Genomic DNA, 13885 nt, shown 5'->3' with positions numbered 1-13885 from the left:
GTCCTGCCTTGGACCTTCCTGGGTCCCACGCTTCTGTCAGGGCAGACCTGGACCCTTGGCCCAGGACCTGGGCACGTCCAGCGCAAGTGGCCTCGCCGCCCGCAGGCCCAGCATGTTGGCAGCCGCCTGGGTTCCCTTACCCAGTGGACTACCTTTGGGACTTGTCCCGGTCTCTCTTTGGGGTGAGGTGTCCCGATAGGGACAGTCCTGCCTCAAATGTCCCGGCCTTAAGCAGGCATAACACGTTCGTTGGCCCACCCTAGGCCTCCTGGCCCTGGCATGGGGCCTCTTCCCCCAGTGGTTTCCTTTAAACTCCCTCCCAAGGTGTTCTGTAGGGTCCACTGCTCCTCTGTCAACTGGAGCCTCTACTCATGGAGGGCCCAAAGCACCTCCCGCAGTCCCTGTGGGCCATCAGCCCCCTTCAGGCTGTTGGTGTCACTAGGCCTCACCCTAGGTAACTCGGGAGGGTGGAAGGCCACTAAGTGTCAATGAAGCCTTCCTGCACTAGGCCTATATGAACCAAACTTCTTCCATGTTTAAACTCTAATCAACCTCAAAAGCCAGGTGCAATTGGAATACGTAAGCAACCAGTTATCTGTGTGCACCCCCTGCTCACACCGGGATCAAGCGGTAATAATGAGGCCTGCATGTTTCTGGCTGAAGGGAAAAAGGACAAGATAACGGTTTAAAGAAGTTACTAACAAGCTAGGCTTATAGCTGCCAAGAATGACTTAACTGCTTAAATGTAATCGTTATTTGCTTAGTAACTGTTACCAGGGAAGGGAGGGGTAGAGGGGGAAGGAGGAGGGGGGGTGAGGCTTAACTGCAAAATGTATAAAAGAAGAAAAACTGTTTCTGTTAGTGTGCTTGATCTGAGACTTGCCAGTCTCCTTGCACCGCTTTGGGATCCCAAATAAACTTTGTTTCTCCACCCCTGGTGTGTTTATTGGCGGAAGCACACCGGGCAATGAACCCCGCTGTTGCTGTCCTCGGGCACTCTGTGCCGGCAACAAGGCCATCAGCCCCCTTCCACTGGGGCGCTGACGCCAGGCCCCACCCAGGGACAACACCTGGGGTCTCCGCATAGTACACCCCGGTGTATGGGGGATCCATCGTCCCAGCTTGTCTCTCCACCTCAATGTCCAGGCAATAGTCCCAGTCCTTGTCCTGGCCCCTTTTATCGGGGCGGACCAAACGTGCCTGCATTCCCCACCAACTGTAAGCGTGCGGCCTCAACCCTGCAGCGCCTCCTGCTGGTTGTCCTCAGGAATTAGTTCGTCCAGCCTTGGCGCGCCCTCTGCAGGCCGGTGATCCGCCTTGCCACTGGCCCCATGTCCCTCCCAGGACCCCAGTGCCCCTTTACTGGATTTCTGTCCCCCCTTGCAGAACCCCTCAGTCTCAGGGTCTCCCCCTCCCAAGGGAACCCCCACCCACTATCCCCACTTCGCCTCAGTCTTGGCTACTGCCCAGTCTCCATCTAGCCCCCGTTCCCTGGGGCAGACTGCAGTATCAGCCACGCATCACAGGCAAAGGGGTTCGGACCTGCTGCCTCTGGTTACCCATGGGCTAACCCTGCAACCCAGTACCTAATAGGCCGTACCAGGCCTGCAGCCTGGGGCTTTCCTAGGCCGGAGCTCCCCGGCTCCCTTGGCCTTTCCCCAGCCCTGCTCCACTCCAGGTACTTGGTTACACTCCCTGCAGCCAGGCCCTTCTCGCTCTGAACCCCGAGAGAGACTGTCTGCTTGAGCGCCTGGGCCCTGATTGGGGCGTGGCCCCAGCTGAACCTGCTTCCTCCCAATCCGCCCAGCTTTTCCCCTGCCACAGCCCTCCCCCAGGGCTGTTTTCAGCCCTTCCACTAGGGTTACCATACGTCCGGATTTTCCCGGACATGTCCGGCTGTTTGGGCCTCAAATCCCCGTCTGGGAGGAAATCCCAAAAAGCCGGACATGTCCAGGAAAATAGGGAGGGAGAGCCCAGCTGTGCGGGGCCGGGGCCGGCGGTGCTCAGCCGGGGGCCGGGGCCGAGCCGGGGCCAGTGGTGCTTGGCTGGGGCCGGGGCCGGGGCCGGCGGTGCTTGGCCGGCGGTGTTCGGCCGGGGGCCGGCGCCCCAGGGCCCAAGCCGAGTCAGGCGCGAGACGCCGGGGCCAGAGCCTCTTGGCCTGGGCCGGCCGGCTGCTTAAGGGAGCCGCTCGGCCAGGGGGCCAGACTGGACTGCGCCGCACCCTGCCCCAGCCCCAGTTTACCTGCTGCCTCCCTGTTTCAGGCTTCCCGCGAACATTTGATTCGCGGGAAGCAGGAGAGGGGGAGGAGCAGGGGGTGGAGCGTTCAGGGGAGGGGGCAGAGTTGGGGCGGGGACTTTGAGGAAGGGGTGGAGTTGGGGCGGGGAAGGGGCGGAGTTGGGGTAGGGCCGGGGCGCCGTAGAGTGTCCTCCTTTTTTAAAACTAAAATATGGTAACCCTATCTTCCAGGCAGAAGTGGGTGACCACCCCGCTACAGGAAGGTTAAAGGAAACAAGTTACCTGCCCTGTGGGCACAGGGACACCACAAACAGCCGCCTCTGCACGGGAAAGGAAGTTCACAGTCTGTTCCTCATACATTCCATGTCTCTTTCCCAGGCCCTGGTCACGCCAGGGTGATACCACAGGGTGATAATCTGTACCTGAAAGTAGCACCGTGGAGCCCCTTATTCACCACTATGATAGAATTATGATAGGTTGGGTACAAAGGTGCCTTGTGAGGCATCATTTTAAAAGCCTTGATCTGTTGAGCATTCATTTCCTGTTGCATTGTATCTGCTATCCTTGTATGGGAAGTTATGAAGCATTGCTCTGTGTGCTACTGAAATATGTCGTGAGCTTGGGAGATGCCCACAGCCAACCTTTCAATTGCAACAAGGGACCAGCCAGACACTGTTAATCGCTCATCAACACCCCTCAAGGAAAGAATCCACTATCCCAGAGACTGTGTACAATGGAGATTGCTGGACCAATGGGGACTGCCTGATTCCCAGATCACAGTAAAGATCTTTCAAGCAAATTGGAAAAAAATATAAAAGAGGGGAAGGGACATAATCCCTGGGCTTTTCTTCCCCACAACTCAACACCTGGAGGAACATCTGGAGGACAAAGACTTTGAACCGGGGAAGGGTGGTTGGAGGCTGGGATGGAGTCCAGTCTGTGTATTGAGGATCTGTAACCTGCTTGTCCCATCTGTCAGGGGAGACACTGCCCGATTCAAACCCTGTTTCGTTTGTAGAACTTAGACTGCAAATTTATTTTTATTTCTTAAGTAGCCAACTCTGATCTCTGCACCTGCTTCTTATAACCACTTCAAATCTCTCCTTCTGCAGTTAATAAATCTGTTTTATATTTTACCTAAAACAGCATGTTTTGGTTGAAGTGCCTGGGAAATCTCAGCTCAGTTTACAAAGACTAGTGCGTGTCCCCTCCACACTGGGGGAGGGGAGAATTTAATGAACTGACACCGGACTGGCTTCTGACCAGCGCAGGATGGTACCGGTCTGGGGTGCAAGGCTGGGGAGCTGGGGGGAATTGGCTGGAGCCCCCTATTGATGGTACCTGAGTGGCTGGGAGATCATTTGTATAACACAGCTGGGTGGGTCCCTGCCTGTGGATGGCTGGGTGAGTGCAGAGCCCCTCCGAGGTTCCTAGCTTGACATCAGCATCACAGTGTCAGAGGCAGCCTAGGTTGGTGCCTTTGGAGGGCTCAGTGGTCCCACAGGCCGGGTTGCGCCCTGGGGACCCCGTCACACACGGGTCAGACACTTGCTCTGGCAGTGGCCACACACCCTCAGGCACTAGGTGGCAGGACCCTTCTTCCCAGCATCGTTCCCCCTGTCACTGCCTGCAGGGCCTCTTGGCTGGGCGTCTCTCCCTGTGCTGGCCCAAAGTCCCCCCTGCCAATTTGGGGCTATTAACTCCTGGTTCTGTTTTCCCCCAGCGTGATGTCGACAGTCATGGGATTGTAGCCAGGGAGCTTTTCGGGTCAGCCCAACCCAGCGTCTGTGGCTGGTTCTCTCGCCTGGGTTACAACGTTCAGCATCAGAGTAGCAGCCGTGTTAGTCTGTATCCGCAAAAAGAACAGGAGTACTTGTGGCACCTTAGAGACTAACAAATTTATTAGAGCATAAGCTTTCGTGGACTACAGCCCACTTCTTCGGATGCATACAGAGTAGAATAAATATTGAGGAGATATATATACACACATACAGAGAGCATAAACAGGTGGGAGTTGTCTTACCAACTCTGAGAGGACCCATGGAAAAGAAGCCTTGAGGAATTCCACCATGATTTCAATAATTTCCATCCCACCATCAACCTCAGCCTAGATCAATCCACACAAGCGGCCCATTTCCTGGACACTACTGTGCTAATAAGCGATGGTCACATAAATACCACCCTATACCGGAAACCTACTGACCGCTACACTTACCTACATGCCTCCAGCTTCCATCCAGGACACACCACACGATTCATTGTCTACAGCCAAGCTCTAAGATATAACCACATTTGCTCCAATCCCTCAGATAGAGACAAAAGCACCTACAAGATCTCTATCAAGCATTCTTAAAACTACAATACCCACCTGCTGAAGTGAAAAAACAGATTGACAGAGCCAGACGAGTACCCAGAAGTCACCTCCTACAAGACAGGCCCAACAAAGAAAATAACAGAACACCACTAGCTGTCACCTTCAGCCCCCAACTAAAACCTCTCCAGCGCATCATCAGAGATCTACAACCTATCCTGAAAGATGATCCTTTACTCTCACAGATCTTGGGAGACAGACCTGTCCTCGCTTACAGACAACCCCCCCAACCTAAAGCAAATACTCACCAGCAACCACACATCACTGAACAAAACCACTGACCCAGGAACCTATCCTTGTAACAAAACCCGATGCCAACTCTGTCCACATATCTATTCAAGTGACATCATCATAGGACCTAATCACATCAGCCATACCATTAGGGGCTCGTTCACCTGCACATCTACCAATGTGATATATGCCATCATGTGCCAGCAATGCCCCTCTGCCATGTACATTGGCCAAACCGGACAGTCTCTACGCAAAAGAATTAATGGACACAAATCTAACATCAGGAATCATAATACTCAAAAACCAGTGGGAGAACACTTTAACCTGTCTGGTCATTCAATGACAGACCTGCGGGTGGCTATCTTACAACAGAAAAACTTCAAAAACAGACTCCAACGAGAGACTGCTGAGCTGGAATTGATATGCAAACTAGACACAATCAACAAAGGATTGAATAAGGACTGGGAATGGCTGAGCCATTACAAACATTGACTCTATCTCCCCTTGTAAGTATTCTCACACTTCTTATCAAACTGTCTGTACTGGGCTATCTTGATTATCACTTCAAAAGTTTTTTTTTTTCTCTTACTTAATTGGCCTCTCAGAGTTGGTAAGACAACTCCCACCTGTTTATGCTCTCTGTATGTGTGTATATATATCTCCTCAATATTTATTCCACTCTGTATGCATCCGAAGAAGTGGGCTGTAGTCCACGAAAGCTTATGCTTTAATAAATTTGTTAGTCTCTATGGTGCCACAAGTACTCCTGTTCTTTTAACGTTCAGCATCGTCCCCAATTTCCTCTGGTTCTTGGGGCATTGGCACAGCTGGGGAATTTGCCCGTGGGTTTTACATGTGAGCTCGCAGCCGGGCCGCTTCGCAGGCTCAACGGCCACCAGAGTGCGAACGACCCCCAGGCAGCTCAGGCTGGCGGGATGATCCCACGTCTCTGGCATGGCTGTATCAGAGCATGTCCTGAGGCTCCGGGCACGGGGGGTGCTGCCCACAAGCCATGGCCCCTAAGACACCCCATTTGCCGATGGCTCCATCTGCCTTGTAGGGCCTGAACCTCTCCTCTAGGTGCCCCGCGTCCCGACTGTCCCAGCTGCCTTGTAGGGCCCGGAGCTCTCCCCGAGGGCGTCCCGTGGCGCAGGCAGGCCCTCTCAGTGTTCCAGAGAGGCCTGGGCCACTTGCAGCTTTTGAGGGCCCTGGCCATAATAAAAATAAAAAAATGACAACACATGAAAACAAAATAAGGCACCAAACAAAGGGTAAGACCGAATTTGATTATTTTTTTATTTAACAAATGCTTTTCTAGCCTTTTTCTGTGCAAATGCACTAATTACTGAGGAAAAAATCTTTCTTTCGTGCAATGTCGCAGTTGATATTAAGCATGGCGAGCCCATTCAAACGCTCTTGTCCCATAGTTGAACGGTGATAGTTCTTTACCTGCTTCAACACGTTGAAGGTGCGTTCACCTGGAGCCACTGATGCAGGCAAACTGACAATATACACAATGCAATTGTGATATTAGGAAACACCCCAGAGAGTCCAAGTTTGAATATTTCTTGAAGCAATTCCTTTGGCTTGCAATCCAATTTAAAGTTGGCGGAATATGTTCGTTTGAGGAAGATGACCGCATCACTGAGATCTTTTGAGATTTCTTTGGTTTACTGTTGCTGAAACTGTTCTGCAGAAAGTAGATCTTCATTACTCTGTTGAACTGCCAAAGAACCCCAACAAGGGTACAAATTAGTCACAGTGACTCAATCAACGTGTAAGACCTGATTGAATAGAGTCAATGATGACAAGGAAGACATTGACCCTAGAATGCTGCTCGGCATCCCATTCGGTCAGCAAGTTGCGATTGGTGGAGAACGCCGACGAAATGCTAATATTCTGTGCTACTAATTTGGACTCAGTCAGGATCGCATCCCATTGTTCACGAATCTGTTGAATGTCATTGATAAGACTTTCAATGTCATCCCTCTCAACATCAAGTGTAGCATTGCGTGCTTCAATTACCAGATTAGTTTGGTGGATTGTAAGTAGCTTCATCCACAAAGATGACACCAGAATGCATTCACATTTGGACATGTGCTTCTGAACAGCCTGAAGTTCAATTTGAGCTTGTGCAGTGAGATTAAGAGATTCAAGCTCATTGAAAGCATTTCTCATTGAATTCAGATGCTGCGCAACTGGTTGAACACCATCAATCTGTGCAGACCAGCTAATGTCCAAAAATTTCAAACGTGTGTCCTCATGAAACTCACTTTACAAGATTGTCCTCACAAATTTTCACCTTGAATCTGGGCCTATAGACTACAAAAGCCTATGATGATGGCCAAGCTACTAAGCTAGGCCTCAACCAACCAACCAGTCACCTCTTTTAGCTACCATATTAAGCTAATAATGCGGAATTCTCACACATAAATAATTCCTTAGTCAACTAGACATAAAACTATAAAGACACTAAAAGGTAACAATTCGCTACCTTTCAACACGCACTTGATCCAGCACCAGCCACTAGTAGTGGTTAGTTTATATAATCAGCTGATCTGAGAGTTGATCACGGTCTAATCTTGTGCCATCAGAACTGATCGATTTTTATTAATATTTATAAACATTTTTAATTCTTTAATGACAAAATCTATATCAGTTCACAAAAAAATTATGTCTTTTACCAAAGCACATCCCGTATTTGCTTAAATCTGCAGCTCTAAGTTGAGAGTGTGGGTCACATTTTGGTCCGATAGGGATGCGCATAAAGACAAGTTGCGAAATTTATCAAATGCAAAAAAATTAACAAGTGTCTAAATTTGAGGCCCCATTTGAGCTTGAGGCCCAGGCCAAATGGCCTCCTGGCCCCCACTCTGATCGGTCCTGCCTGCTAGGCACGGTGCCGGCGGCTGGTTATACAGGGGCCCCTCCCTCAGTTCTGAGATGCGGCCACCTCTGGGGTAGGACAGCTGTGTGTACAGGGATTCCACAAGCAACAGCTCCCTCTGCTAAGCCCCCCTGCTCCTTGGCTTTCCTGGTACAGTCCCCAATCCAAGCTGTGACCCCATCCCACCCTGCTTAGTGGCAAGTTTAACCCTTGCTGGGCGGGGCACTTACTGGCTCGGGTTTTTCTGAAGCAGACCAAGGCCACGAGAAGGAGGAGGAGGAGGACAGTGGCTGCTGTGCTCATCCCGAAGATGATGGGGCTGGTCGGATCCAGAGATGCCAACGTCGTTGCCAGCTTCGGTGATTCTGATCCACCTGGGAAACAGCAGCAGCTGTGAGTGCCGAGAGCAGCTGGTCTGTCCCCCCCCAGCCCCTCCCACCCCAGGTGGCGCCCAAGGGGCTGGGACACCACAGAGCACAGGCAGCAGAAAATTCTATAAGGTCAGAGCAAGCAAGACTTGGAGGATTTAGGTGCTAGGGGGCGCTGGGCTGCAGGGGTCTCAGTAGGGGGCGCTCTCCCCTGGCAGGCAGGCCTGGCCCCAGCGCCCCAGTGTGGCACTAGGGGGTGCTGTCTGAGTAATCATTTACCCTCCCCCACCCGCTACTGCCCCTCACAGTACCATGGCACCAACCTGGCCTGGCCACAGCAGCTGATGCCAATGGGCACATCTAGCCCGGCATCCCACCTCCCATGCTGGCTGCTCCTGACTGCTTCATGGGGAGCTCCAGAACAGCCCCCCACCAGGGCCACTGATGGTCCCAGCTCCCTCAGAGGAAGCCTCCGGCTGCCCCGTTAGCGGCAGGTTCGTGTCTGAGCAGAAGACTTTGCTCCCCTCCCAGATCCATCGGGGGGGGGGTCACTGCCTCTGAGAACAACCTCCATCCCTCCTGCTGGGCAACCACTGGGGGGAAGCTGCCCCACAATCTGTGACTCAATAGATTCCCCCCAGCCCCAGTACCTGGGTTCACGCTGTCCGGGCAGGTGGGAGCCGGCACCGCTCCAGGCTGGACTGGGTCGGTTCCCGCTGTGGGAATAGAACCAACATCTGTTAGGGTGAGGGGAGGGGCTGAAACAGCGACTCAGCAATTCCCACCCCCACGACTCAGCATCAATCCTCAGGGTCATTCTGGGTGTGGGGGGAGGGGGATTTTCATGGCTGGGGGCGGTGCTGACTTGGCAGTCCCTGGGCCCCGACTCCTCTGTGCAGCCCCAGAGCCGTGGCAGCCCGGGGGAGCATCCCCTGGCAAAAGCCCCCCTGCTCTGCAGCTCCCCCTGGGGGCAGGGCCGTGTTCCCTCTCATTTGTTACATCCATGTAGGGAATTAATTTTGTTATGTGCATAGAGAGGTGATGTGTGGCGGGGGTGGGGCCGAGGGGTTCGGAGTGCAGGCGGGGGCTCAGTGCTGGGGTAGGGGGTTGGCTCCGACCAGACGGGCGGGAACCACTTGGTGCTCTATTGGCAGCTGTAGCTCCCTCCATCGCCCCAGTCTGTGGGACCTCCGGAGTGGGGCTGTGCGTTGGGGGGAAGCTCTCCCAGGCCCTGTCCCCACCAAGCCACTCTGGCATCTGTCCAGTGACCGCCCTCCCCCCGTATATGGAATGAGTCTGGGGGGCATTCACTGTGGGGATCTGCCCCTGTCCCACAACAGACAGCCCTTTGTGGCTCCCCCCAGGGGCAGCTACTTGGACTGCACATACTTGTTTCTGGGGGGGTTGATGGCGATTTCCTGCCCCCAGACTCGGTACCTGGCCCCGCGCTGCCTGGTTGGGTGGGAGACGGCGTCGTTCCCGGCTGAGTCAAGTTAGTTGCCCTTGCAGGAATAGAACCAGCGTCTGTTGGGGCGGGAGGGGCGTGAGAAAGCTGGAGCCCTGGTGTCTGTGGTTAGTTATACAGGGAACCTCTCCTCCCCCCAACCGGCAATGGCAGCTCTTCCCCGGGCTGAGCCAGCGTCCCTGGGGAGAGGACGGGACCCAGGGATTCGGGCCGGCTCAGCGCCCCTGGGATCCCAGAATGGGGAGGATCGACCCAGCGAGACCCTGAGTGCAGATAAAGCCCCGGCCTGGCTCCACAGAAACCGGAGATAAAATCATTACTGATTCATATTAATTACCAGGAGCCCCTGTCCTGGGCCAGCTCCCCCGTGTGCTCGGAGCTGTACAGACACACGACACAGAGACGGTCCCTGCCCCAGCCAGGTGCCATTCACACCTGGGGTCACTGCGGAGCAGGTCTGGGTGCGGCTGTCCCTATTTCGGGGGAGGAACGTCCCTGTGTCTATAGAGCTACAGGGGAGCTTGTCTGCCAAACGGGGCTGTATCCCACCAGGGGGGCAAATTCTGACGGCCCAGACTCGCTCTGAGATCACCAGTGGGGGTTGGGAACCACACAGGATTCGTCATTTCGGGTCCAGTTTTTATGTAGACAAGGTCCTAGTTCATCTTTCTATCCGTCCTCACAGACGTGCTCCCATCTGTCCACTACCCTACGTTCCCAAGGACCCATATCCCCACTGACCCATGGCCGGCCGTCCCCATGGATCTATCCATCACCCTCTCTATAGAAGAATTCAGCCCATCAGTTCTCTCTGCAGGGACCATCCCCCTCCAAACAGCCCGAATGGCCCCGTGGGCACCCGAGCGGGGAGCCCTGTTCCCTGGGGGATGAATTGTTCCATTTCTCCCACTCACCTTCTCCCTTTGGTTTCGTCATGGGGGGATCCGGCTGCTGGGTCCCAGCTGGGTCAGTTCCCTCTGTGGGATGAAAACAAGCGTTGGCTGGGACGGAGGAGGGAGAGAACCGAGCACCCAGCCATCGGCCCTGTAACTCCAGCGGCTGCTGCTGCTCCCTGGCTGGGGAACCCCCCGAGTGACTCCGTCCTCGCTCCCCATCTAGGCGTCCCCTCTGCTGGGTCCAGGGCCCAAGGCTCAGGGCTCTCTGGCTTAACCCCTGAGAAAGAGTGGACCTCCTTGAAGGGCTGTCGCACTGAAGGGGATCCTCCCAGGGACCGTGAGGAGCTGAGAGAGCACAGGCCTGAGTCCGTGACCACTTGGGAACAGGGTGGAGATGGCCTATAACCATCTCCTGAAGAAGGACATTGCAGAGCTGTGCAGAGAGACGGCTGCGCGTTGGAAAGCTCACCACGGCACAGCTGGTTGCTCAGTTGGAAGAGGACGGTCGCTCTAAGGAGCCGGTTCCTGGCCCAGCTGAGGCCATGAGAGAGGCTGGGAGCAGCTGGGCATCCCAGAGACCCATGTCCCTGATCAGCAGGGGGTCTCCGGTGGGTGGATCTGAGATGGATGGAATTGGAGCGTAGATTGAAGGAGTCAGAGGACCGTGAGAGGCAGGGAAGGCAGGAGGCAGAACAGCAGGAAACGAACTGGCGATGGTGGAGCTGAGAGGCAGAGGGACCCGTCCAGGGGTGAGTGGGGATGGACCCTGGGGTGCCAATGCCGCAGGGAACCTCGACACTAAATTGCTGCCCCAGGTTAAGGACGGGGGAGATACAGATGCCTGTCTCGTGGCCTTTGGGAAGGCTGGCAATTGGAACCAGGCTGGCCGTGTGGAAAGTCTCTGGCATCTAGCCCCCTTTCTGGGTCCCAAGTCCATAGAGCTGTTTAGCCAGATGGGTGGGGTGGCAGACTGGCTCCCACTACTGCCCCCAGCATATATGTCTGCTTGTATTCTCCTGGGATCAGGCCCCTCGGACCCGCAGTGGACATGGAAAGTGGTGGTCAATGGAGAGAAATTCTTGGGGTGGCGAGATCCTGGGACAGTGAGTACTGTTGTCAGGCCCCGGGTGATGTAGCAATGGCCATCATTAGGGTCCAGAGTTAACTGTGTCACATGGAATTGGTAGGTTACAGAGTGAACACAGTGTCTATCTGGGTTGGTAGGTTCCAGGGTTGGCACACCGCTGGGCAGCACCCCTGCAAAGGGGGAGCCCTGCTTCTGAGCCGTTCCCCCGAGCTGTCTGCAGACTCAGGCAGACAGATGGGATACACAGGATCATTATCCCCATCTCTCTGTCCCCAGCCCTGTTCTCCCAGGGGGATACACACCGAGCTGTGCCCCAAAGGGGTGGGTTTGTGGTGCTGGTGAGCAGCACAAAACCCCGGTCTGTGGGGCCCCCAGGCTGGGGCTGTACATTGGGGGGAAGCTCTCCCAGGCCCTGCCCCCGCCAAACCAACTGGCATCTGTCTAGTGACACCTCCACCCACATATGAAATGAGGCTGGCGGGAGTAGGGGAGTATATGGGGCATTTGCTGTGGGAATCTGTCCCCATCCCACCCAGCCAGCCCTTCATGGCTCCTCCAAGGGACGGCTCCTTCGGCAGCACAAACCTGTTTCTGTGAGGGTTGATGACGAGTTCCTGCCCCCAGACTCGGTACCTGGCCCCGTGCTGCCTGGGCGGGTGGGAGCCGGCGCTGTTCCCGGCTGAGTCATGTTGGTTCCCCCTGCGGGAATAGAACCAGCGTCTGTCAGGGGTGGGGCGCAGGGGTGTGAAAGCTGGAGCCCTGGTGTCTGTGGTTAGTTATACAGGGACCCCCTCTCCCAGTCGGCAATGGTGGCTCTTCCCCTGGGGAGAGGATGGGACCCAGGGATTCGGGCCGGCTCAGCGCCCCCGGGATCCCATAACTAGCAGGGGAGCGGCTGGTCCCACACGCTGCATCTTCGCCCCGCTGCCAGCCTTGCATACCCAGCCCCTTCATCGGCCACCGGACCCCACCACTCACCCTTGGTGGGCAGGTGGCTGGCGAGCAGGGATCCGGCCAGTACTGATGGGGGGAGGACAGAAAATATGGGACAATTTGCCTGTTTTTAAGAGAAAGTCGGGACACTTGCGGGAGGGTTAAATACAGGACTGTCCCTTTAAAAACAGGAGGTCTGGTCACCCCTCCACACTCCTGGATCAATCAGGAGTCACTCCCAATGACACAGGGGGCAGGGCTGGGTTCTGATCTCAACCCCCTGGGATCAAGACAAGGAGATTGAACTGATTTTTGGGGTAAGGGTTCAGGACTCAGCTCCTCTTTTCCTCTCCCCCTACTCCACCCCGTCCTGAACACTAAAGTTTCCCCTGCCCCACAGATACTCACCTCCCGACACCCTGCTCTGCCCGGCCAGCCAGCAGCCTGGAGAGGAGACGGCTTGTTAGGGAGCAGATCCCAGGGTGACTGGATGCTACACCCTGGTCTCAGATTCACCCCCCATGGGCACATGGCCTAGTCTCAGATTCCCTGCCCCCCTACCCCATAGACATGCACCCTGGTCTCACATTCTCCAGCCCCATGTATGAACACCCTGGTCTCAGACCCCAATCATGGACAGACACTCTAGTCTCAATTCTCCACCCCAAGGACACACGCCCTGGTCTCAGATCCTGCCCCCCCGCCCCCCATGGACACAAGCCCTGTCTGTCTCCGATACTCACCAAGGAAGAGGATCATGAGAGCAGCTGTCATGATGGGAGCAGTGAGGGGCCCTCAGTGCTTCCTCCAACACCCCGGTGCCCAGCTCCACCGAGCCCCAAATGAGGAACTCAGCTGGTGGCTCCAGCTGCAGGAAGTTGATAAAGTCTCATCGCTTCCTGCCTCCATCACACATTGTCTCTAGACTTCAGGCGAAATCTACTGTGATCAGAGTAAGCAGAGGGCTTTGCAAAATCCAAGAAACCCAGGGACTGTCAGCCTGGCCAAGCATCATGCAGCTCCCAGTTTGTCCGTGTATCTGTGCAGAGGGGGTACAGGTCACCTCAACGTACCCTGCAGCCTTGAGGAAGGTTCATCAGACTGAGAGCCAGGCAACCACCGGGTCTGGTCTTCAACCTTCCACTGACCACGATTTCCATGAAAATTCCATCTCCTTTTCATTCTGGGTTCAAGCCCGGCTGATGGCCCATTTCGGTAAAGTTAATACATGATCATGCAATTAAAGGCTGGCGTCGTAATGGGAGCTGCATGAAGGGGCAGAGTTAAGGTCATTCAGAAAACGGTTACTGGGGTATTTCCTGGTGCTGGAGGGTTTGACTCTGCAGCCTTCCCTCTCAGCCTGCCAACCTCCCCACCTGTGACATGAGCCGTGGCACCGTGTGAGGAGCGG

At 54.9% G+C, this 13885-nt stretch overlaps 1 protein-coding gene across 5 annotated transcripts; it reads right to left on the bottom strand.

Annotated features, from left to right (window-relative positions):
• Positions 1–5575: 5575 nt before the first annotated feature.
• On the bottom strand, positions 5576–13473 carry LOC112060801 (uncharacterized). Of its 5 annotated transcripts, none has more exons than XM_065571702.1 (8): positions 13218–13473; positions 12883–12918; positions 12127–12240; positions 10473–10535; positions 9483–9617; positions 8744–8830; positions 7956–8099; positions 5576–6528 (listed from the first exon to the last, which is right to left on the bottom strand). In XM_065571702.1, the coding sequence occupies exons 1-8, from the start codon at positions 13246–13248 to the stop codon at positions 6509–6511; spliced, it is 630 nt and encodes a 209-aa protein (XP_065427774.1). In that variant the 5' UTR covers positions 13249–13473; the 3' UTR covers positions 5576–6508. The 5 variants fall into 5 exon arrangements, with proteins under 5 accessions (XP_065427774.1, XP_065427775.1, XP_065427776.1 ...); XM_065571704.1 differs by having other exon boundaries at positions 5584–6561; positions 8744–8809; positions 9531–9617; positions 13218–13461; XM_065571701.1 differs by having other exon boundaries at positions 5586–6561; positions 13218–13460.
• Between the last annotated feature and the right edge of the window lie 412 nt (positions 13474–13885).

The sequence above is a fragment of the Chrysemys picta genome, chromosome 17, assembly GCF_011386835.1.
Source record: "Chrysemys picta bellii isolate R12L10 chromosome 17, ASM1138683v2, whole genome shotgun sequence".
In the NCBI taxonomy this organism is placed as follows: domain Eukaryota; kingdom Metazoa; phylum Chordata; order Testudines; family Emydidae; genus Chrysemys; species Chrysemys picta.
This window is presented reverse-complemented; position numbering and strand designations above follow the sequence as displayed.

Bases quoted from the DNA above. Each gene is read 5' to 3' on its own strand.
- LOC112060801 (XM_065571701.1), bottom strand. From the start codon at position 13,248: ATGACAGCTGCTCTCATGATCCTCTTCCTTG. The intron at 9,618-10,472 runs GTGAGTGGGAGA...CCGCCCCAACAG, and splicing joins GACGAAACCAAAGGGAGAAG to ACGCTGGTTCTATTCCTGCA. The intron at 8,831-9,482 runs GTATGTGCAGTC...TCACCCTAACAG, and splicing joins ATCAACCCCCCCAGAAACAA to ATGTTGGTTCTATTCCCACA.